The 25,401-nt window shown below is 39.0% G+C and overlaps 1 protein-coding gene across 3 annotated transcripts in view; it reads left to right on the top strand.

Moving 5' to 3' along the window:
• The window catches only part of Ptpn20 (protein tyrosine phosphatase non-receptor type 20), a 90,728-nt gene extending 68,920 nt beyond the window's left edge, over positions 1 to 21,808 (top strand). For 2 of the 3 annotated variants that reach the window (XM_037208715.1, XM_028878354.2), the window contains 5 exons: positions 2,380 to 2,470; positions 11,175 to 11,509; positions 13,206 to 13,421; positions 19,617 to 19,679; positions 20,891 to 21,808. In XM_037208715.1, the coding sequence (XP_037064610.1) occupies positions 2,380 to 2,470; positions 11,175 to 11,509; positions 13,206 to 13,421; positions 19,617 to 19,679; positions 20,891 to 20,956 (771 nt within the window). In that variant the 3' untranslated portion in view covers positions 20,957 to 21,808. The remainder of the gene's footprint in view (positions 1 to 2,379; positions 2,471 to 11,174; positions 11,510 to 13,205; positions 13,422 to 19,616; positions 19,680 to 20,890) is intronic. The other variant, XM_028878356.2, reaches the window with a different exon arrangement.
• The last annotated feature ends 3,593 nt before the right edge of the window (positions 21,809 to 25,401 follow it).

Genomic DNA, 25,401 nt, shown 5'->3' with positions numbered 1-25,401 from the left:
TTAATTACATGGCAAGTATCTTCATTTCTTTAATAGGTCCAGGACATTTAGCTTGTTCTACTGCCTGTCTTTTAAACATCAATCATCCTTCATATGTGTATTATACACGTGTCCTTTTAAAGAACAAATTTCTAGAAAACAGTATTTTGGGCTGTCAAATTTTCAAATTTATCCATCATGACTTTTAGTTGATGATCTGTCATTTCTTTATTATAAGATACAGAAATATCTTTCCATGTTTTTAAGCATTGCATATTTATATGCAGTTCTTTACCCAATTTTTTTGCTTATTATTTTCATATTAATCACTCTTAATATGAATAAATTATTCCTTTGGTGTGTTTTACATATAATATATTTAAACACATAGATATGAACACATGTGTATGTATACACATAGTGTATTTATACACATAGATATGAACACATGTGTATGTATCTGTTTACCATGAAGGAATAACTAATTTTTACTTGTGAAATTTGGTGACCAAAGGACTTCTGGGTTTTTACATTTTTTTAGTAATATCCATTTCAGTGTAAGAACATAATAATTATTTTATATTTTCTTGGTACTATTAAAATGGTTTTTAGTATCTTTTGAATCTTTCATCCAGTGTCCGGTTAGAATTTAACTCAACTTAAGTGTTTAGAAGGGGCCACTATTTTATATCTGTCCATTTGTCTTAAGACGCTGCTGAAAGATCTTTATTATTATTATTATTATTGGTAATAAATTATGCCATCTTATCTTAGATTCTTTAAAATTGACTTTATTATTCATGTACTGGTTCCAGGCTTTTACCATATATTAAGACTAACCTTAATTACTGTTGTGTGATTTTTTTTTTCTGGTTCTTCTTAAAGATTTCTTTCTGGGTTAGTTTTAGAATTGGCTTTCAGAAGGAGTGAAAACTGTCAGTCTGGCCATAGTACTATAGGGCTTGACACCTAGGTAAGCCCCTTCTTATGATGGCAACAGTTATTGGCAATTATTTAAGCACTGGTGGATACACAAAAATTAGCAAAGAAAATTTAAAATACATAGTCTCAGGCTTTATCCATATATATTAGAATAAAAAGGACCTGATACTTTCCAGTTTCTTTTGTACCATTGGCCCTCTGTGTCTGTGGACTCCACATTACTGACCTCAAAGGACTGTAGATCAAAAATATTTGGCAACATATTGCATCTGTGTTGAACTGTACAGATGCCTATCCTGTCTTTATACCTTAAGCAAGGTAGTGTAACAACTGTGTATGTAGCATTTACATTGTTTGAGTGGAAGTGTTCTGAAGGTCATTTAAGTCTGAAAGAATTGCACTGTTCACATGAAAACACTGTCTCTCATTCAATGTGCAAGACTCTAACATCCATAGAGTTCTCTTTCTGTGGGGTCCTGGGATGATGAAACAGGCTCTTTCCTAGCTTTGTTCTACCTCTGAGCTAGAGCATATGCTCTGTGCTCTTGCTACCTTGCTTATCCATCCTTCCTGAGCCCTTCCACACACAGTACATTTCATATAGGCACTTCTGGTGGCTTCTGAGGACCCAGGTTAAATGCTGCTTCCTTCCTGGGTGTTTTCTTATGTATCTTCAGGCACAATTAAATACTCTCATTAATATTATTGTTTCTGTAAATCACATATTTGATTAAATATTTTTTTATTCACTGCTTACAGATTGGAAAAATTTCTAGTTTGTCTTTGTATTCCAATATCTAGAACCAAATGCTTGATAAATTTTGGTGAATTCATACTTGTTTAAGAGTTTCTTTTGAGAGGAAGAGAATTCTTTAGTCAGTATCCCAGCATAATTTCTTTGTTTGTTTGTTTGTTTGTTTGTTTTATACAGAGTTAATCTGTGTAGTTTTGGTGCCTGTCCTGGAACTCACTCTGTAGACCAGGCTGGCCTTGAACTCACAGAGATCCACCTGGCTTTGCCTCCTGAGTGCTGGGATTAAAGGTGTCTGCCACTACCACCTGGCCCAGCATAATTTCTTTAAGGAATAAATTTTAAGGATTCTTACAGCTTTCTAAAATATTTCTGTTACGGTTATTTTGTTTAGGAAATGATAGTGTTATGGTTAGATCCTAATAACTAAATACTCTATTTCATTTTTTATGAAACAAGAGTGTTCAGGGAGAAAAGTATCTTGAGTATTTTACATTTTTTATCAACCAACTCATTGATTCATTGTCTTAACTTAGGATATTCTATGCAGTCCTTCCGGGATGAGATTCTAGTTTCTCTGGTTTGTTATATAACATCGAGTAGCAGGCCATCCCATATAGAGTTTAAGGATAATAAATGCTAAACAAACGGAGATTTCCCTTCTTTTTAAATAGTAAATATGTGGCTTTTTTTTTTAATCTTTGAAGGAGTTAGAACAAATGGCTGTGCCTGATGACTTCAAGTCTGGGAACGAACTGCTCAACAGAGACAAAAACAGATACCGAGATATTCTTCCATGTAAGCTGAGAGCTTTTTAACTTATTTCCCTGGTAACAGTTGGGAAAAGGTAAAAACTGACTTTCTGCATGACAGACTTTGAACTTTCTCCTGATGAACTCTAGTAGCTAGCACTGGATCATCTGGGCACATGCTGGGATCTGAGGCATCTCTTCTGAGTACTGCTGTTGAGTTAGTTACACAGCCCTGTAGCCTGCTTACCATTTAGGCTGCCGTCTGTCACCTGGTAGCTGAAGCATGGCTACCTTCCCTGGCAGTTTGTCTAAACATTAAAATACAGCGGGGCTCTTTGTGTCCTCTGCCCTACATATTAATGCGAACTCATCAGTCTGCTGCCCATCAGCTTCTTTATTATATCCAGGACTCTACCTGTTGCTTCATGCATTGGGGGGAGGGGAGAACTATTTCCTGTTCCTCTCTTATTTCCTCACAGCATTTGTCAATCTCAACCATCCAAAGAACAGAAACAAAAATATGACAATGCAGTCTTAATGGAAATTTTATCCTATGATCATTTTTTCAAAATCAAAATTTTCTAAGTCAAATTTACCATTTTTCTACTAACTTGACCATCTTCCATTATTAACTGCTTTCTTAATATCCACTGTTCAATCCAGAAAACGGAGTCACTTGTTATATGCAAAATGTGCTTGCCAATTACTTCTTCTCCCTCTCTAATGACTCCAGAACCTCTTCCCACTTCTCTGGTGACATTGCTGCCAGCCCAGACTGAGTGCCTTTCACCGGCTGGTTTCTGTCTTCCTTCTGTCCCCGCCCATTGGCAAGAGCTGCCGAAGAGATTCCCTTACCACACAGTCAGAGCACCTGCTTTCCTCTCTTATGACCCTGTGCTGCTGTCCTGCTGGAGTTCTCCTCGGTGTTTGTCTGTCTGTCTGTAGCTTCTGTGGGTTTCTGGAAGGCATTCTTTTTCTTCTCTCCATATGATTAATACTTCAATCCACACAAGAACTGCCTTCTTTCCCTGCTGTGGTCACCTCTGTCAGTTTAGCTTTTCTTGTTTCCTCAAACGATTGGGTGATTTCCCAGGTGTCCTAGTATCTTGTTAGTGAGTACTCTGCTTTCATGATTCTGTTGTTTCTCTAGTCAGATTTGAGGTAGCTCAAGTCAAAGTGGGACAGTGTTTGCCAAGATAAAATAGACACCTCTATGTATAGTTAGCTCATCCAGGCTAAAATAACTGTTATGGTTAAAATGATGTGTTCTGTTATCTTCTGTGAGACAATATGAAATTCACTAGTGAGTATTTCTGAAAATCAGGTCAGTTACCCGCTATGCAAAATTTTAGTGGTGCAGTTTGGTGCTACTCTGAAAGGTCAAAGGTCTCATATGTTGACTTTTATTTCTACATGTGCAATTACTCTTCATGGAGACTGAAAGTAAAGTTTTTAAAAATGACTTTCTCAGGATTATAAGAAATAAGAAGTGCATTTTAGGAGTAAAGTGTACATGTACTTGATTCTGCTTGAGTTCTGTCCTGGGCACAAAGGTTGACAAGGAGCTATGTAGACACAAAAAAGTTCACTTGAATGATTAAAAATAAGGGAAATCATCCTAAAGTTTTTGCTTTACTTAAACTGTAATTCAACTAAGTGCTATTTTAAGATTTGCTCACTTCATAACACAGTCTAGTCTAATCTACATGTCAGCCTATGTGGGTGAGAACCATGAAGTGTCAGCCTTTGTGAAGCTTCATGAAGCTTCTCTGGTTTCTCCATCACACGTACAGAGGAGTTTCAGATGACAAACCAGGAAAGGCACGAGTCATTTATTTGCCCTCTCTTCAGTTAGCCTTCACCTTGCAGAGCCTGATGTGTGCACATATCGCTACCAACACAACATACTGTTAGGAATACTGAAACAGGAATCACACAGAGGTCCGTTGTCACTGTGTGTTAACCATGAATAGTTGTACACGTAGCAAGTATGACAATTAACTCCTCAGTGTGCAGATTACTGTGTCAGGAAAAGATGGGCAGCATACCAGGACTAACCTGACTTCTTTCAAAATCTGTTTGTGTTGTGTGAACAAACAGCAAAGCATGCGGTTGTGTTGCCCCTTTTTCCCCCTGTGAGAAACTCACATGGCACTCTACAAACAGGATCATCAAGAGAGAGTTGACCAGCAAAGACAGTTGTCATTGACAGCAGAGGAGAGAAAAGTTATAATTCTGGGGCTACAATTAGAACCGAACACAAATAACCCCGTAGAGTAAATAGCTGATTGGAGCATGTGATCTTGTCCCCAAGCAAGAGCCTCTACTTCTGCACCCAGAAGGACTTGCTGAAGGGTGACTTACCAAAAAGCAGGAAGTGGTTGGGATGGCCAGGATGAAGAGCACCTACAAGTGTGCTGACTAGAAGCTTGACATCACAGGAACTTTAAGATGGTTTCACAACAGTGGAAATAGAGAGGGTCAATGAGAGGAACAAATCCAAGTACAGGAGGGAATATGACAACCAGGACACAACAAGAACCTCACCCTCAGTTACACAATGAAAGGAAGACGCAAACCCTGTCCAAACTACAAGTGCTTTAATTCTCAGTGTAAATAGGAGTCTTGCTTCAATTTTTTTTCTATATATTTATAAGCAACAGGAAAGTTTTTAAAACTTTAACAAAACTGTTAAGGGCCATAAAACAATCATATTTTCCTATTGATTATTAAGATATTTTGCAGTTTCATTTTACATAGTCATATTTATGGTCTTGTACCATTATGCAAAGCAAGCAAGGCTTTCCTGGTGGAAACACAATATATTGCATTTATTTAACACTTTACAACTTGCAAAACATTTTATTGGCTGATAAGGGAAGTGAGAACACATTGTACACAAAGTCTTCAACTCCAGGCTGAATACTTTTTCTGTTACTTGTCTCTGAGTCAAGATGTAACCAAGACTAATAATGATAGCGTCTTAAATTTCTGCATATTCTTTATAACAATGTGATGAGGGCAGGGGAGATGATAATATGTAAATTTAAAGATACCGAACAATGAGGAAAGATATTCTTTCAACAGTCTGGTCAACTTCATATTTATATAATAAAAAGTCCCTCTAATCTTTACTTCATACTTTATATAAAAATGAATTCAAATAGGTGACAAAACTAAATATAATAAAAACCATATTTGACTGGAGAGATGGCTCAGTAGTTAAGAATTCTTGCTGTTCTTCCAGAGGACCCAAGTTCAGGTCCCAGCACCCATGTCAGATGGCTTATAGCTGCCTGTAACTCCAGTTTCAGGAGTCTGACATCTTCTTTTGTCCTCTGCACATGTGTACACATACACATGTATGTGCACACACATGCCACATGTGGCATAAACACACAGAGACGTATAAATACATATAAACAATATTTTAAATTAAAAACATACAATTTTTTGGAAAAAAACAAAGAAAAATTTAGCGTCATTAGATTTAGTGAGAATTTTCTCAGCAGGACACAAAACTCTAAAACTACCAAAGGAAAAATTAGACTTCATGAAGCTTAAAAAAAAATTGCAAGAGGCAGGCTAGAAGAAAATTAAGTATAAAACATCTACTTAACAAAGGATATGCATTTATAATACAGTAAGAATTTCTATAACTCAAAGAACAATATTCCTAGAATAAATAAGCAAACAATTTGAGAAGACACGTTGAGGAGGTATATGGACATCACTAGAAGTAGTTTTCTTTCAGTTGGTCAAGCTAGGAATTCACTTCACTGTCTGAACTCAGAGATAGATCAGCTTTTCAGTTCTGTCATAGTTGAGTTCAAAGGGCTTTCAACCATCTTTTCCTTCTGTAAGGTATCACACAAGCCACTGTGGTGGAAACAGTAACAAGTACTCTAGACTTGTTCACAACACATTTTCATATCAGAAAATGGAAAATACAACTAAAAGGAACTTTTGTGGTTGAAATTTCTAGGGGTTCAAGTTTGTAGGACATTTTAAAATACTCCCATCTTGGAAGAAAAATAAATTACTGCATCAGGCTTCTCCAGCCAAAGGGGAGACATGTCTTGCGAGCCTCTCTAGCCCCTGGGTGGCAACATATTCTTCTTTTAGATGGGAATTATAAAGAAAAGATTCTGCCACAAATGTAAACTACTGTGCAAGGCTCTGCCACAAACGTAGATCACTGTGTAATGCTCTGCCACAAATGTAGATCACTGTGTAAAGCTCTGCCACAAATGTAGACCACTGTGTAAGGCTCTGCCACAAATGTAGACCACTGTGTAAGGCTCTGCCACAAATGTAGACCACTGTGTAAGGCTCTGCCACAAATGTAGACCACTGTGTAAGGCTCTGCCACAAATGTAGACCACTGTATAAGGCTCTGCCATAAATGTAGACCACTGTGCAAGGCTCTGCTACTTGGATTCAGCAGATGTAATGGTCAGTGGCAGTCCTGCTGTTTAGAACCCGCTGCAGTACTCTGAAGATTCTTAGGATTTTGAAGCAATGCCCCGCAATCCCTCTGTGAACAACTTTCCTTTGGAGAAGCAGGCTTTTAGCCTACTCGTACACCTTAGCAGAGACTGAATAGTAGAGAACTAAATAGAGATTGCTTCTCTGTGAATAACCAAGCCATTAAGCTGGGTATACATATCACTTGATTATCAGAAAGAATGGTAGATGTGAGTTTCTTCTTGAGTAGACCCTTGTCTTAGTTACTTGTCTATTGCTGTGACAAAGCACCATGACCAAGACAGTTTATAAAGGAGAGCGTTTAATTTGGGAGCTCATGATTCCAGAGGGTTAGAGTCCATGGACATGGCAACAGGCAGACCAGCATGGCATTTGAACAGTAGCTGAGAGTTCACATCTGATCCATGAGCACAAGGCAAAGAGTGAATTGGGAAGTGGCATGGGTTTTTGAAATCTCAAAGCCTCCCTGGTGACGCACCTTCTCCAATAAGGCCAGACCTCTTAATCCTTTGCAAACAGTCCCACCAACTGGAGAACAAACATTCAACTATTTGAGTCTATGGGAGCCATTCTCATTCAAACCACCATAACTCTGAAGGCACAAATAAGTTCCATGAAAAAAATTGTCCAAATGTCCAAGATCCTTATTGCCGGTACACTCCTTTCTCTCCCTAGCGTGTACCCATGTTCTTATGAGGAGTTCCCTGTGGTCAGTTGACAGGGAAGCAGAGGGTTCTACATGGTCTGTGTTGTTGTGACAGTTGCTCTTTTTTGAGAGACATTTCTGAAGTGTAATGGTGAAGGGTATATACCTCCTGGGAATTGGCTTGGTGTACTTGGTTGTTCATTTCCTTGGAGAAATGGTTGGAGGGTCAGCTGAGGTGATAGCCAGTGCCTTCACTAGATGGATGATCAAGACCTTGGAAGAATATAATTGAAAAGTTAGTAATAAAGGAGGTCTAGGGAAAAGGTATGTAGCTAGAACTTTCTAAATGAGCAAAGCCCACACAGATCCTGATGTTCCATGGGAGTGCTCATGAAGAGTGACTTCAGCAAAGGGCAGAGACCTTGTAGATGGATTGTTCTGTGGACAGGATAATTTCCTCTAATTACCTTGATGTTTTTCAGTAGATCATGAAAAAACAGCCTATTTGGCACTGTTGGAGGGTATATATGGATTTAGCTTCAGAGACTTCTTACCACTCACCAAGAGCTACCATTGCTGAGTATCTGGGCTTCCAGAATGTGGGCATGGAGTGGCACTGAGTCCCTGACATGAAACCGTTCCCTGAGGTGGCAGGTTATGTTGAGCCACTTCTATCATAGAAGAAATCTAGTGAGGTTTTTTCAGAGTAAAAAGACAAATTTACTCTGAATATGGAGTTGCCTTTGCTAGACACAGTGCTTTTCACAACTTTACCACCTGTAGACCTACAGAATGCCTTACATACCATCATGGTGTGCCACAACACAAAGAAATTCTTTGTGGCAAATGGCTCTTAGCAGTGGCTTTTTCCTATGAGGTTTTTGTCATAGACTCCACCATTCTGAGGAGACTTACTTGATAGAGTGGTTGAATATCCTCTTGAAGACAATTTTAGTGCTAAATGGATGACATTATCTTCCTGGGACAGTGTTCTCTAGTGGACTGTACGTACGCACAGTACCTGCTGTAACCAGGATTCAGGGGGTAAGGGGTACACAGGAGCAACATCACCTCAATAACCCATCAACACAATGTTTGCTTCCTGTATGTGTGACTTTTGCCTTTTTTGTTGTTATGTTATTAAAAAAATATGTTCATTAGTTCTTTGAGGATTTTGTACATTTTTTGGTCATATTTACTCTCCCCCTAAATCTTCCCAGATCCTTCCCCTTCCCTTCCCATCCACCTTTGTGTCCTCCCCTTCCCCATGAAGACCAGTCTGGTCTGTCCAAACATTCTTGAATGTGTGAGCCTTTTATGGGAGCATGGTCTACTTCTCAGGCACTACACTCTTAGAGGAAACTTCTCCCAGCAGCTGTCAGTTGCCAGTAGCACACAGCTAGAGGGGGAACATTGTACCCAACTTTCCTCTCCGTGCTGGCATTTGGCCAGGCTTGAGCTTTTGCAGGTCTTGTATATGCTGTCACAACCTTTGTGAGTTCATAAATGCAACTGCCTGCTGTGTCCAGAAAGCACATTCCTATTGTCGTCTACCTTTGCTTACATTCTTATACACCCTCCTCTGCAATGGTGCCCGAGCCTTTGGAGGGAGGAGTGTGGTGTATAGGTTTCATTTAGGGCTGAACATCCTACAGTCTGTTATTCTCATTTGGGCATTTGCCCAATTGTGGGTCTCTGCATTGATCATTATCTACTATAAAATGTAAGCTCCTCTGTTGAGGATTGAGAGATACTTTAATATATGGGTATAATGATAGGTCATTTGATTTAATACTGTGGCCTTTTAGCAGCATGATAGTAGTAGGTTTTCTCCTAGGTTCTTAACTGTCTAGCCATTGGTTCTTGGCCTGATAATGGTGTCGAGGATAGGTTTCATCTTGTGGAGTGTACCTTTAATCCAATCAGAAAGTAATTGTTTACTTCCATGATGTTGGCCTTAAGGTCTTAATAACTCTCTTCTTTAATCTTATCCCAACTCAAGTGATGTCTTTCTGCAAACTTGAGTCTCTCTTGAGAGTCAATAAAGTATGTAATTATTTGGGGGGATTTGTGAAGCCTAGAAGACTTCACAAGTAGGGACATGTAGGACAGGAATTTGAATTGAGTAATTCTGGTTTATATCTCTAAGTTGGATTTTGTTAAATTATTTAACACTTCTAATCTCCCTTTTCAAAACTGAAAACGTTCATATAAAGTACTATTTGAGATGGAGAGATGGATGTCAGTTAACAGCATGTACTCGCTCCTATTTGGAAATATTTGGTGTTTTTCTATATTTAGCAAATAGATATTCCTGTTCATCTTTATAAGAGAATTCTGTATACTACGTTGGAATTCAAGATGGACTCTGTCAGAAGCCACAGACTTTGTTTGGTGACCATTAAGCCTAGCATAGTTGCTAAATGACTACTAATGTCTCCCTGAGAACTAGGGAGAGGCAGTTGGTGAGAACACTGTGTGGCAGGGAAGGCCATGTGCTGAGTTCACTTCTGCTTCTACATGGGAGCAGTGGTAGAATAGAGCTCCAGATGTCTGTGTGCAGTAAAACAAGAGCTCCTGAATGGTGGAGTTTATCGTGGGTCAAATGCCAGTTTTCCTCACACTGCTGGCAATATTAGACAAGTCACATGCTCTTTGAGCCAGGACTTTCAGTGCCATCTTTTTGCCACATACCTGTGTCTCAGTTAGGGTTTTTTATTGCTGTGGAAAGACACCATGACCACAACAACTCTTATGAAGGAAAAATATTTCATTGGGGTGGCTTGTATTTTCAGAGGTTTAGTCCATTATCATTATTGTGGTGTGACAAAGATGCCTTGCAGGCAGACATGGTGCTGGAGAAGAAGCTGAGAGTCCTACATCTTGACCCACAGGCAGCAAGTGATCTGAGACACTAGGCATGGCTTGAGCATATATGAGAACTCAAAGCCCACCCTCACAGTGACATACTTCCTCCAACAAGGCCATACCTGCTCCAACAAAGCCACACCTCCTAGTAGTGCCACTCCCTGTGAGCTTATCCCCATAATTACATTCAAACTACACATCTGTTTTGATTGGCACATTGCTACACGTAGTGGAAGCTGAGGAAGAATTGGAAAAGATGGCTGCCTGGCTGCAATAAAGACATTGGTGGAATCCCATTAATACTGGAATTTATCTCTAAATCATTATCAGGTTTATTTTGTAAAAACTCTGGTCTCCACTGCCCTGTACTTACAGATTTCCCTGACTTTCAGGAGAATGCTATACGCTCTTGCCCTTGAAAGCTGCTTCTTTGCTGTATTCAGTTGCATAGTAGTGAACAGCAGATACCCCTTTGGTCTAACACTACTGGATCTCACAGGTGCTGCATGGTGGTGATGGCACTTGCTCTTAAAATCCTCCTAATTGTTTATTTCTCAAGTCTTACAAATAGGTTTTATGGAGGAAATAATTTAAACTTGACTCTTGAAAAGAATTTCCTATGCCATTTTTTGAGGGGGAGGGTAAAGAAATACATGGATTTACCTATGTGAGATGCTTTTATGAAGTCTGGATATATTGTATACCCCATTCTTCCATTATTTTCACTACGTTTCTGTTTCTATAATAGATGATTCAACACGTGTTCCTCTTGGAAAACACAAGGACTACATCAATGCTAGTTATATTAGAATAGTAAATCATGACGAAGAGTATTTTTATATTGCTACTCAAGGACCACTGCCAGAAACTATAGAAGACTTTTGGCAAATGGTTATGGAAAATAACTGTAATGTTATTGCTATGATAACCAGAGAGATAGAAGGTGGAGTTATCAAGTGTCACAGTTACTGGCCCATTACTCTGAAGGAGCCATTGGAATTGAAACAGTTTCGCATCCTTCTAGAGAACTTTCAGATAACTCAGTATTTCATCATTCGAATATTTCAAATTGTGAAGAAGTCCGTAAGTCTTAAAATGTCGCTAGTAGATGCATGTTTTACAATATAAGTTTGATGTATTCCACTCGAGTGGAATACATACTAAGAGTATGCTGTGTTCAGTTGATATCACTGGGAGGCCTGCTCTTTTCTGAAGGGAAATGGAGGAGCCATGAATCTGAGGGAGAGGGGAAGAATGGTGTTGGGAGGAATGGAGGGAGAGGAGGCTGTGGGCAGGATGAAGAATAAAGAAAAAGAAAAAAAAGTAACCTTTGCCAGTGGTAGTAGCACATGCCTTCAATCCCAGAACTTCAGGCACAGAAGTAGGAAGCTCTCTGTGACTTTGATGTTAGCCTGGTCTACAGAGAGAGTTCCAGGGCAGGTAGCACTATAGAGAGAGACTCTGTCTCTAAAAGAAAAATAAAAGTAATTTTTAACCTCTTTTTGTCCAAGAATGAAGCTATAAATTTTCACTTCTGCTTTGCCAAACTTTGGAAAGAGAAGAAAACGGAAAGGGGAAAGCAGGGTGGGGGAGTGGTCCTAGATGTTTCTGGTCCTGGGACATGCTTTGGTGGCTTCTGTCAAGTGTGGCAGCCATGCACTGAGTTTGTCAAGAGTGCATACCACTGCTGCATTCCACTGCTACACAGCGAACACGGAAATATCTGTATTCTCCCATCTTTGAGCTGTTGTGCTCAGTGCTAATGCCAAGATTCACATGGGGTGCTTTGGAGCAGAGATGGGAAATACTTAGTGTTCTCTGGAGTTTGAGAAAAGGGTTACTGAAGGTAACATCACAACTGGGTTGTGAAGGACCTAGCTGAGAAAGAAAGGAAGCAAGCAATTGAAAAAGAAATTGCCTTGGCCATATGTCTGTCTCTGTGTGTGTGTGTGTGTGAAATGCTCTGGAACATAAATTTGTTCATTATCAAAGAACAATGAAGGATAAAGTGTGGCTGTAGACAGAAAGAAGGAACCAGCTAGAACATGAGATACCTTATTTCTGCAAAAGAACAAAATTTTATAAGTGGTAACTGGGATTAAACACTCACAGGTTGTTTTTGTTTTTTAATAAAATTGCCAGACTTACCAGGTGCTTAGGACGTATAACTCATGATACAAAGAGGGTTTTGAAACCATGCTGACCATGAAAGTTTGGCTACTGTACCAGAATGTGCAGACCCTTCTGAATGTGTCAGCCCATTTTTTACTTTTAAGTACTTTGAAATCTTGGTTTTTCTGCAGCCTCATGATATAGAAGAAAGGTGGTAGCTCTGGATTTAGAAGGCATACATACATTCAAATCCAAGCTCTAAATGTGGAAGTCTTGTGACCTAGCATTTACCTCCCAATCCTGGTCTCTAAAAATGGAGACAAAATAGTGCTTTTATCTTAGGCTGATATAAAGATTTAATTAGATAACCTATGTGAAGCTCCTGCCACATTACCTGGTGGGGAGCAAATGTTGGACTCCTGCCTCCTGGGGAGCATTCTTATTTTTATTGTTTTCATTATTGTGTTCTTTTTTAAATGGAGAAAGCTAAGTCTGGCAACTTTCAGTTTCTGTAAACATCAAAATTAGGTCACCACACTCTGAATGCTCTATATACCAGTATCCACTACCTCTGCCACCATCATCATTGGTGGTGGTAGTATATTAGAAATTGAAATGAGCTCTCTAATATATGAAATCAATAAACTTCTCTGTGTCTCTCCAACAGACAGGAATGAGTCACTGCGTAAAACACTTGCAGTTCACCAAATGGCCAGACCATGGCACTCCTGTCTCAGCAGACTTTTTCATAAAATATGTCCGTTATGTGAGGAAGAGCCACATTACAGGACCCCTGATTGTTCACTGCAGTGCTGGTGTAGGCCGGACGGGGGTGTTAATATGTGTGGATGTCGTGTTCTGTGCCATCGAGAAGAACTACTCGGTAAGTGTGTGATGAAGCCGATGAACTGATACTGTCTTTAAGCATGGTTTTTAACAGCCTGGTATTAGTGGAAGACTGACCTGGACCAGCGTAGCTCATCAGCGGCTCAGTAGCTTGGGAGACCTCATTCTCACTCAGCTTGCTGCAGGCTCCTGGGAATGGTAGTGAGGATTAAAGTGCATTATATAAATAATTGGCGAGGATAGTATAGAAAGGAAAGGACCCTCCATAAGTACGCATTCATTTCCTTCCTTTGTGCACCACTTATGGCTTTAGTATTTTCCTAGGTAAGCTCAGTGAAGTCTGCTTGCTTTTAGTGAACAAATCTGACATGCATGTATGTTGAAAAAATGTTGAGCTCAGAGTTAATGAGAGGTCTCTAGGCTTAACTGCCAATTTTACTGTATGCTTTAGATTTGGGTGACTTTATATAATTTGCTCATCCTCAACTTCAGCCCTCAAAATCAGTTTTCTTAACATAAAATGAGGAGAGAAATATGCATGGATATGAGCCAAACATTAGCAATTCCTTACTTTTCTCCTAAACGGAGGTGTGAGAGACAGAGTTTGATATATGATGGTTATACTCTCCTTTACTGTTACTAAGCGGAATGAGAATGTGATTTTAGATGTGTGGCACAATGGCTTACCTCCTGAACTGTTCTGTGCCACAGCACCGAGGAGGGGAACCTACCTGCCTAGTGTGAAGGTACCATGGAAGGCAGCTCTTACACTACCCGTATGGAATGTGACAGTCCTTAACCTCAGTCACCAGTTGACAGGCTGGGAGCCGTTTGCCCTGGCAGATGTATCCTGCAGTTATCTTCCTGTGAGACAGGGTAAATTACTGGAGTTCCAGACTTTGCACAGTCGTACTCCAAGAGAGGCAGGCCTCCCTGAGGTGGAAGATCAAGGAGGAGCCAGGCAAACAGTCCTTAGGGAAAGATGGGTCTTCTCCTATCTGCTAGCATTTCACTCTTGTGATTGTGTTAGTGTCTGAACACTGAAGGATGGACCTGGCCTGCTTAGAGCAGGCACAACTCCAGCAGGTTGTGCAAGTGAGAACGAGAATTGGCAGCGCTGTCCGAAACAAACTCACAGCATCATTATGAATGATGAATATAAATTGGCTAGTCAAAAAAAAAAATAACAATGTCCTAAAATGCTGAAAGCTTAACTAGGAACTAATGTTTTATCCTTTAGCAGTGAATACGCTGGTATAATGTTGTTAGCTCATGTATTATCTATCACAAGTTCTGAAGTGATTTACGCACATTTATCCTGGTTTCACATTCCTGTAGCAGCTGTAAAAGCTGTAAAAGCTATGTATCTTTTGTCCAATCCAAAAGCAGCTCTGTTTCCCCCACATAATAGCTTCTTTTCACTTAAAATACCTGTTATCACTGATCTTCTATGGTTTATTTGGTAGTTTTTTTTCCTTAGTGGTGCTTTGTCTGAGTTGAGGTTGTAGATCAGTAGTGGATGCTTGCCTGCCATGTTCAAGGTGTGATGTCCAACACTGAAAAAATGATGCTTCTAATTGATGAAATACTGTGGCTGAAAATAAGAAGTGTAGGACTCCATACTATCAGTAACTCACGTTCTTATTGATGCCATGGTCTACTCGCCTGAGAAATTATGTTCACTAGACCTTGTTTGTTGTCACCAGAGAGTTAAGTCTGTGGAAGGACTCAGGGTCCTTGGCATGTCCATGCCTGTGTCAACAGCACACATTTCCTCTAGACTCCACTCACACAGGGCTTCTTCCTCTGCTCCCTACAGATATAAAAATAAGAGGGTATTTTTATTGTCTTTTTATTGTTATTTACAACCACTTAATCGAACTAGGTTAAAACCCCTTAAAACATCGAGAACAAACTAGTTCTTGTCTGGAAGAAACATCAAGAGTTTGTCAAATATTCTCAGCAAAACTTTTTTTTTCTTTTTTTCCATGTGAGCATATAGTAATTGTTAACCACCAGCGAATGTAATGAAGAGAACTGTGATGCAATGGGGAGAATAAGCCAAAATGAAACACATTTTCCTTCTTATCATTTAACTTATATGCAACAGTGTAGCTAGAGTTTTCCTGCCTTGCCCACAGTCAGGACAAATCTTTGTCACCCGCCAGTCCCACAGCCGCTCAGACCCAACCAAGTAAACACAGAGACTTATATTGCTTATAAACTGTATGGCTGTGGCAGGCTTCTTGCTAACTGTTCTTATATCTTAAATTAACCCATTTTTATAAATCTATACCTTGCCACGTGGCTGGTGGCTTACCGGCGTCTTTACATGCTGCTTATCCTGGCGGTGGCTGCAGTGTCTCTCCCCCTTCTTCCTGTTTCCCCAATTCTCCTCTCTCCTTGTCCTGCCTATACTTCCTGTCTGGTCACTGGCTATCAGTGTTTTATTTATATAGAATGATATCCACAGCACAACAGTATTAACCACAGTCTCATCTGGAATGTATTGGCTCTTACTTTTTGCTTTGTTAGTAGAGTAGGACTGTTGATGAAGCAGTGTGTTGACTTACCCTCTGATTTAAAGCCTTGAATCTTTTTTTGTCATTACGGTTTAAATGCCTGAATTTCATCCTGCAGAATATGAGCTGCAAGTCACATTTGTGCTGCAGTGCTTTGAGTTTATAGTTTAGAACTAGGTGCATTTGTCATCAATGCAAGCGCAGCTTGACAAGAGTGAACCTCTCTCTTATCCACCATGCACCGACTGAATCCCTGTTGGTGTTTACAGTCGTGTTCAGCGGCGCTGGTGTCACTCTCTGTCATTAGCTAGTTCCCAAATTTATCAGCCTAGAGCATCATTAGAAATAACTGTCTTTTGCCATCTGTTTACTAAAATTTCAAAGAAAGAAAGAAATCATTAGAGAAGTTTTAACCGTTTTTTTTTTTTTTGAGGACTATATATGGTTTTTACTGTTAGCAATTCAAACACTATTTTGTAGAAGCCTGCCCAGCATTAAAGTGGGAAATGCTGAATATCTGCTTTTGCTGGCTTTCTAATTTAATGTCTATAAAATAATTCTTTTGTTTTTGTATAAATGTTTCTTATTATGAATGGCATTAAGTTAATGGTCCCTTTGCTTTGTTAGCCAGCACATCTTTGTAAATAATACATGTGTGGTTTTAACACATACAAACGATAATTATTATAAAACTCAGTTACATGAGGAACCTCAATTCCTATAGAATTTGTGTGAAATCGTTTAGTTTTCATTTCCTCTCAGTCACTTCCATCTTTTGTTGACCAGTACAGCCCTACTAGGAAGACTGTATCCTTTCTTGACAAGATAATTCAGCAAAGCTTCTTTTGCCATCAATAAATTAAGGTTGAGGACTGTGGATTAATTACCATAATTTACCTAACACTAAGTTATAATTTAAGAGCTTCTAAATAGATAAATGTTTTAATTTTAATTACTTAGCCTTAGTTTTTCTTTTTGTGCATCATGTTTCAAATATCAACTCTAGGAACCTAGATCCTAAGGAAACTTTCTACTGTTTTCCAAGAATTCAGGTTTTATATTTTATACCTAAGTCCATACTCCATGTTGAGCATGTAAAGTATAAAGTTTTGGTTAAGATTTATTTAACTTATTTATTTATTGGATATTGATAACCAGTTGTTCCAAGACCATTGTTCAGAAGATTATTCTTCCTATTTAGAGTTGCTGATATACCTTTATTTAAAATCATTTAGTATATTCCCATAGGGCTGTTCTAGCTCTGGAGCCTCTTTCATTGATCTGTGTGTCTTATTTTGCTGCCAGTATCAATCTTTGGATCTCTGTAACTACGCAAAATATTTAATACTAGATAGACTCATTCCTTACACTTTTATTCTTACATTTCGAAAGTGTCTTAGCCAGTTCAGAGTCTTATTTCCCAGTAGAAATGTTATGATTAGTTTGTGTCTTGGTTAGGATTTCTATTGCTGTGATGAAAAGAAGCTGGAGGAGAAAGGGTTTGTTTGAGCTCACAGCTCCACGTCACACATGGTGCGTCATGGTGGAAATCGGGGCAGGAACTCAAGGCTGAAGCCAGAGGCAGGAGGAGTGCAACTTACTGGCTTGCTTCCCATGACTGCCTGCCCAGCGATGGTACACTGACAGCAGCCTAGGCCCTCTATGTCCATCGCCAACAAAGAAAGGACACCACGGACTTGCCCACAGGCCAGTCTTGTGGAGGCATTTGCTCAGTTAAGACTTCTTCCCAGATATGTCTCTAACCTCTGTCAAGCTGACATAAAACTAGTCAGCACAGCTTGCCTGATGGGACTGTGGTAAAAATTACTTGAAGTTTATATATGACTGTATTGAATTCCCTGAATTTAATCAGCAAGTCAATGAACATACTATATAGTTCTTCATTTATTAGGTCTTTTTTGCATTCTTTTGTAAGTATTCCACAATTTTCTGAATATAGATTATGTATTTTGTTAAATTTATCCTATTTCATTTTCTTTGAGGAAGTTGTAAATTTACTATTTTAACTTTCAGTTTTCACATATTTATTGCAATAAAAATGAAATGTAGAAATGCAAGTGACTTTTATGTTGATTTTATATCCTATGACCTTGTCAAGCTCATTTATTCTGGAGTCTTACTTAGTTATGGTTAGTTATCATTTTTTACAAAGATGATTTGTGGCATCTGCAAATAGATTTATTGCTTTCTTTTCAATATGCATTCCTTTTTATTTTCCAGATTAATTCCTCTATAATTTGTTCTACAAAAGACCTTAGGGAGGAGATGAGAGGCAGGCTACAGATTGGGAGAAAATATTTGGAAACTATGTATCCAAGAAATGCCATGCATCTTGAATGCATAAAGCACCCTGAGAAACAATAGCTGTGGTCACTAAAGTGCTTGTCATGTAGTCTTGAGGACCTGAGGTCAATCTCCAGAACCCACAAGATGTCACTCACTGTGATCCTAGCATTTAGGAGGCAGAGACAGGTGGATCCCTGAAGGTCATTGATGAACCAACCTAGCCTAATTGATGAGCCCAGGTCCCAGAAGGAAACTGCCTGGAAAAATAAGGTGGACAATTCCCAAGGGATGAGACCTAAAGTTGATTTCTGGAATCTAAATGTACATGTACCGGCACATACATGAACACACACACACACACACACACACACACACACACACACACACACACACACTAAAATAAAAATATGCAGGGTTATGGTTGAAAATCTTAAGATATTATGTTAGCATGGCCATGTTAGTGTGTCTGTACTGTTCTTGCACCACACCAACTTTCCCGATGAGTTGTCTGTGCCTGAGCTGGTCCATAGGCTATTCAGCTGGTCACTCTCCGCAGTGATCCACCACCAGAGTCCGGTGGCTGTAAGAGTTCCTAAATTCTTCAGGCATTTGGACTCATGTCGTTGTGGACTAACAGCAGACCCCTGTGACTTGCGGTCACTGCCACCTCTAGCTGTGCAGGTGCACACTGCTGTGTATAGTGACTGTTGCCAAAGGTCTCTTTATATAGGAGACAGCATGTTCGTGTGACCCAGAAGGGTCTGCTGTGCTCGACCAGAATCCCACTGCTGCTTCCACAAAGGGGCAGTTCCGTTGGGAGCACATCTCATACGTGACAGTTTCCTCCCTGCCCTTGTCTGCTAAAACAAGTCCTCCTCCATTAGGCTGGACTTTAAACTGTATATTGTTATAAATGGCTTCTGTCCCAAACAAACAAGAAAGAAACCGAACTTACCTGTCTTAGTTACAGATAAACTCAGGCTCAGAAATGGAGGCAGCATGCTACTTACCCAGAAAACTACAGTGCTGTGTTTTCAAACATCGTCATAACAATAAAATTCATCAAGCAATTTTTTAGTATATTAAGTATTAATAAACAGTTAATTCAAGATACATAAACCACTGGAATGAAAATTTTTGTGCTGTGCTGTTTTATTACTTAGAAATATACTGAAAATGTTGTATTTCTAATTGTGTTTCAAACTGGATTTTTCTTTAAATTTAAAATAAATAAAAAGCTAAAAAATAAAAAAAAATGTATATTGTGACTGGAAAAGAGATCTTTCTGGTTACATCTCAACATCTCTCTTCACTAGAAAGAGGTATAGAGTACTCATTTGGCAGTCTGTGAGTCTGTGTTTCTCCACTGTCTGGATAATTCAGTTACTGCCATCTTATTTCAGTTCAACATTCTGAACATAGTGACCCAGATGAGAAAACAGCGTCAAGGCATGATCCAAACAAAGGTAGGCGCTCCTCTCATACCTCTAATAAGAGCAGGCAAGGTAAAGATAGCACACTGTAGCACTTGCAGTTCATAATGTTCTTTTTACCTTTGGGATTGCATTCATTCTTACTGTTCCAGGTGGACACTGGGGGAGTTGTTTTGTTCTGATAATCTTGATAAAGTGCATTAGGTTCCCAGCAAGGGACTCTGTTTCATGGGGTTACTCAGAGGGCAAGGGAGAGGCCATGCTGCGTAAGCAGTGTATCTAATTTTATTACTGAGTTTCTAGACAATAATTTGAAATGTGTACTTGCTTCTATGTCTGTAGCTTGAGTTTTTCTGCCTTGCCCACAGTCAGGACAAATCTTTGTCACCCGCCAGTCCCACAGCCGCTCAGACCCAACCAAGTAAACACAGAGACTTATATTGCATACAAACTGTATGGCCGTGGCAGGCTTCTTGCTAACTGTTCTTATAGCTTAAATTAATCCATTTCCATAAATCTATACCTTGCCACGTGGCTGGTGGCTTGCTGGCGTCTTCACATGCTGCTGGTCATGGTGGCGGCTGCAGTGTCTCTCTCTGCCTCCGCCTTCTGCTTCCCAGAATTCTCCTCTCTCCTTGTCCCACCTACTTCCTGCCTGGCCACTGGCCAACCAGTGTTTTATTTATTGACCAATCAGAGCAATTTGACATACAGACCGTCCCACAGCATATGTCTGTCTGTCGATTGATTATTGGTATGTTATAAAAAGATATTTATTATTTCACAGATTAGTTTGTAATCACCAGGGAAAAATAAAGGGAATATTTATAATAAAAACGGTTGCCTCTGAACTGATACGTATACTATCTATAATGTGTATATCTAATTAGGGATATATTTGGTTATATATTTATATAGCAGTTGTATACATTTGAAATGTTATAATTACATGAGGGATTAAAGAATTAGATTAGCTAGAGAAGACACAAGGAAATGGATGTTGACATTTCCCTTCTGTTTAGACACTGCCTGTTAAAGAGTTCTAGACCAACACATTTCTTTGGATTATTGATGTTCTTCATATTTAAATATATACTTGCTTAAAGAAGTTCTCAAGTATTTGTAGATAAACATTTATTCTTTGAGAGGAATTTTCGTACGTGACTGGAAAAGATTCCAGATGTGTTCTCCCAAATGAGACACTGGTGTCTGCTTACTCACCACTGTCGTTTGTGTGTGTACAGGAGCAGTATCACTTTTGTTATGAAGTTGTGGTTGAAGTTCTTCAGAATCTTCTGACTTTGAGTTAAGAAAGAGTCTGCGCCTCTCACTTGAGATTACCAAGAAGCCTGTGCTGAAGGGTCTGCCGGCCATGCCGTTTGCTTCTGATTTTCTCTCTGAAGTCTCCCTGAAGGCAGCATCATTGGCACGGAGTGAGCTGTTTTCACTTGATCTTTCTGGACAATAGCAAATACCCTCCCATGTTTTCCAGTGGAACAAAAGTTCCGTGAAACAACCTCAGTTTAGCTGTTTGGTGCAAGGGATTAGAGAGTTCAAGAAAAGACTTCAGTGTATTCATTAAGATTTTATTTGGAAAGTGGCCAAAAGCCTCAAAAGATTTCTAACACGGTACAGCCTTATTCTGGGAGAACATGGAGCCAATGAACTTGAGGTTCATGTCTTGACCTCTCATGAGCATTTTGCATATTTAAAGAACATTTTGTGTTCTTTAAAGAAGCTAGAGTCCATACTCCCATCTGGTAATTGAATAACTCAAAAGGACTCTAGGATGGATTGGCTTTTGATATACATTGTTTTTTGTGTCCTATATTTCCATGGCCCCAGAGTGCCCTAGGGATTTCCAAGGAAGAGCTACCTTCCTGGAGCACTCAGGCCCTTGTCCTGCTGCCCTGGGAAACCCCTTGTGGGTGAATAGTCCCTCCTCTCCCTCCCATGAACACACTGCTTATCAGCCCCAAACGAAAATACTCATCCATCTGTAGATTCAGTGGAAATGTTTGCCAGGCCCAGCTTCTTTCCTATCCTGCCCTAGCAGTTAACATGCCATTCTGTCTGCTTTATCAGAAGCAAGTATTATGAGGTACTTGCCTCTTAATCTTGAGCTAACCAATAAACTTTAATATAAGGATATTGCTATGTAAGTTTGAGTCATTTTTGGTACCTGTTATATCAAGTGGTTTTTTTTTTTTTTTTAACTAAGCTCTAAAAAGAAGTTTTTGTTTGTTTGTTTGTCTTTCTCTCTTTTTTTTTCCTCTAGAGGCCCATTAAGTTGTTTCTTTCTCTGCAGAAAAAATTACATGCAGGACATTGGAACTAGATTTTGGAAAACCAAATTCATAGTTGTGAAAGTGAAAACTTCTATATTCTTGTTAAAAACTCCTGGCCATTATTATATTCATCTTACCGAGATTCTGCCTCAGACAGTTATAGTGATTCTTTGGTTAAGGGGTTTTGGTGATCAGTCATTCTTAATTATAAGCCACAAAGCAATTGATAAGTGTATTTGTACAGTGAATTCAGTAGTGATCAGAGCTGTGAATCATATTGAAAATTCCTAAAATTATAAATACTAAACTTTCAAGAGGTTATTGCTTTGGTTAAATGAATACTTGAATTGGTTGAATTAGAATCGATAAGTCTCACTTTAAAAATAATTATATGCCATATATTTGACATTAACTCAAGTTGATGATTATAGCTATTTATACTGTTTATATACAAAAGTCTATGCTGAACAATAATATCATTTTGTATGTTATTAAATGAAAATATTTACTATGTATTGCCTGAAGTATTTTTATTTATCAGGATCTTGTGATTTCTTGTGCAGAAACATTCCCCATGTCATGATGAGTATGCCCCTTTTTAAATGTGTGTTATATTTTTACAGCTGGACTATTTTGAGTTTTCCTGGGAATTTAAGTAAGTAAACATGGAAATACTAATTGCATTTGTTTTCATTTTGTTCTTGAAGGTGAACTTCAAGGTAAAAAGTTGGGATGAATTGAAATCCTAACTTCTGTACCAGTAGTAAATCACTTTCCATCTGAATGGGAGTCTGCATCTCTCATTGGTACCTTTGTGAAGCTGATTTAAAGAAAGTTTTAAAATATTTATAAGTAAACATAGATAATTATTAACTTTTAACTTCAAATACATATTTTAGTGATGTTTAAGTGTTAGATCAAGGCTTTTCAGAAATAAGTACTACATATTTTATCCTCACACTACTTTTACTAATTTATTTTTCTTTTGATTTTTTCACTCTCAGTCTCTCTATAACATCTAACTTCCAATGAAGCTTACATTTATGACTCAAAAGCCATTTCAATGATTTATTTTATTGAAAAATCTCAAAGGAAAACACCTTGAAAAACTTAAAATGAAATTTCCATTTCCTACTTAGTTTTTTCTAAGTCCTAGAAAGAATTTTCTTCTGTGTCGTCTTGAGATTTGAAAAACTGAAAGAGAAGAGTTGGAATGTGTTCACTCGGCAAAAAAAAACGGTTAGCGGACTTGGGAGGGAGGATGGACGGCTTAGAGCACTCAGTTAGTCTATAACTATGATCCAAAAGTAGGAGTAATGACTTCATTATGAAACAGCCTGAAACTGAAGGTATTGTAAAAGCTATCCAATACAGCTATCATCGCTGAGGCTTGACCATGATAAAGAACAATTTTTTAAAAATCACATTGTATTTGAGGGTGGAAAAGTAGATTCCATTAACAAAGCCATCAGCGTTATCACTAGGGAGTGAGCTGTGGATAGTGTAAGGGTACAAAGTACAGTCATGACTATTAATATTGGACAGCTAACATTACTTGTTTGCCTTCATAAAAATAAGTTTACTGAAAATAATATTAGAAAATGTTACAAAGTCAGAATCCAAGGTGCCTTTGTAAAATGTGATCTTTCTCTACAGCTATTCAACTATCTTTTGATAGCACACCCTAGCTGGCTTGTATTTGTAATTTTGCAGGCTCATTCACTTATAGTATCATCTGCAGATGCTTTTGTGATGCAATAGAAATGGCTGGATTATTCAAATTATCAGGGATTGTGTGGTTCTACAGCATTTACTGCCTGACCCATTTAAAGAGGGGTTTTGCCCCTTCTATATCACCAAAGAGAGATAGAAACATTGAACAAAAAAGTTGTATAAAATACTTCTGTCAGATGTAGGCATGGTGGCACATGCTTTCACCTCAGCACTCAGGAGGTGGAGGCAGGCAGATGTCTGTGAGTCCTGGTACGCATAGTGAGTTCCAGGCTAGCCAGGGCTATACAGTGAGACCCTCTTTCAAAAACCAAAACCATTTAAGATTAAACTTAATAAGAATTGAGCAGTTAATGATTATGTTCTAGATGACAATGCGTTCATTAAAGAGCCAAGATATTTTTTGAAAATTTTTGAAAAGAAGAGTAATCAAGTTGTGGTGGAAAAGCCAAAGTGATTTAAACACTGTGACTCTGGGCAGGACTGTACTCAGTGGTAGAGCATTTGCCTAGCACATGTGAGGCTCTGAGTTTGATCCATAGCACTAGAAAAAAAAAGATAGAATGTAAGCAAGCAATTAGGGTGCAGAGATATGGATCAGTGGAACACAATAGAGTTGTCAATTGTAGAGTCAAACATTAAAATCTTTAAGCTGTTTGTGTGGATCAGTGTGTGTGCATTTGCTTGGGGGATGTAATGCCACAGTGCACGTGGAGGTCGGAGGAGAGCTGGGAGGAGTCAGTTTTCTCCTTCCACTATGTGGGGCCCAGGCCTTGAGCTTAGGTCATCAGCCTTGGCAGCCAGTGTGCCTGTAACCTCTGAGCTGCCTCACCAACCCACAATCATTTGTATTTTTTTTTAAATTGTTATAAAGTTAATGTTAAGTTTTAGGCCTCCTGAAGGCCTCTCTGCCATTGCAACAAACCGAATCAGACCAAATTGGAAAACCCAGGTAAAAAACCAAATGGGTAAAGCACTCCGGGCTATTCCCTGGCCCTGCAGAGAGGAGAAGGGGACAAGACTGGAAGAACCATGAGTCTGTTTTGGGGGATGCCGCTTATATATCCCCTGTGGGAGTTGTCCTCTGGGGGAGGAGCTGTGTTTGCAGGCTTGACTCCTACAACTCAAGTACTGTCTCCCACATGTCTTTTAAAGAATGGATGGAGCGAGGGTGGGGAAACTGTACCACCAGGCTGGCGATGAGCCTGAGATTCTTTTGTAGATAAAGGAGTGGATTTGATTAACAGACCCCTTAGAGAACCCATGGCACTCTTAGCGGTATCTTTCTGCTAGGGCTTACTATTGAGATGTTGGCAATCAATCTTTCCTTTTATCAACTCACTGTATAAAAAGCTCTTCAGAGGCCAAACACAAATGTGTATTGTGGCAGTGGTTCATTCTGCAGAATATCCATCTTTAGTAAATAACATGCTCTTCCTGGGGCAAAATGCTTATTTCCCAGGATTCTGCCTGTATGAAGCAGAAAATAAGGCAGAACATTAAAATAATTGTCAAGGCCAAATGTGGGGCATACATGGGCTGCAAAGAGGGTGCCGAAAGAAATTTAGATAAATAGAGCTTAAGCTTTAAGCTGTTTGTGCAGAGAGTGGATACAAATGGTACCAGAGGAAGTTAGTTTAAGCTGTTTGTACAGAGAATAGATACAAAGGATAGCTAAGAGGAAGTTAGCTTGGATTGTTTGTATGGAGATTAAAGACAAATAGTGAGAAAGGAAG

The sequence above is a fragment of the Peromyscus leucopus genome, chromosome 9 (genome assembly GCF_004664715.2).
Source record: "Peromyscus leucopus breed LL Stock chromosome 9, UCI_PerLeu_2.1, whole genome shotgun sequence".
NCBI lineage: Eukaryota > Metazoa > Chordata > Mammalia > Rodentia > Cricetidae > Peromyscus > Peromyscus leucopus.
This window is presented reverse-complemented; position numbering and strand designations above follow the sequence as displayed.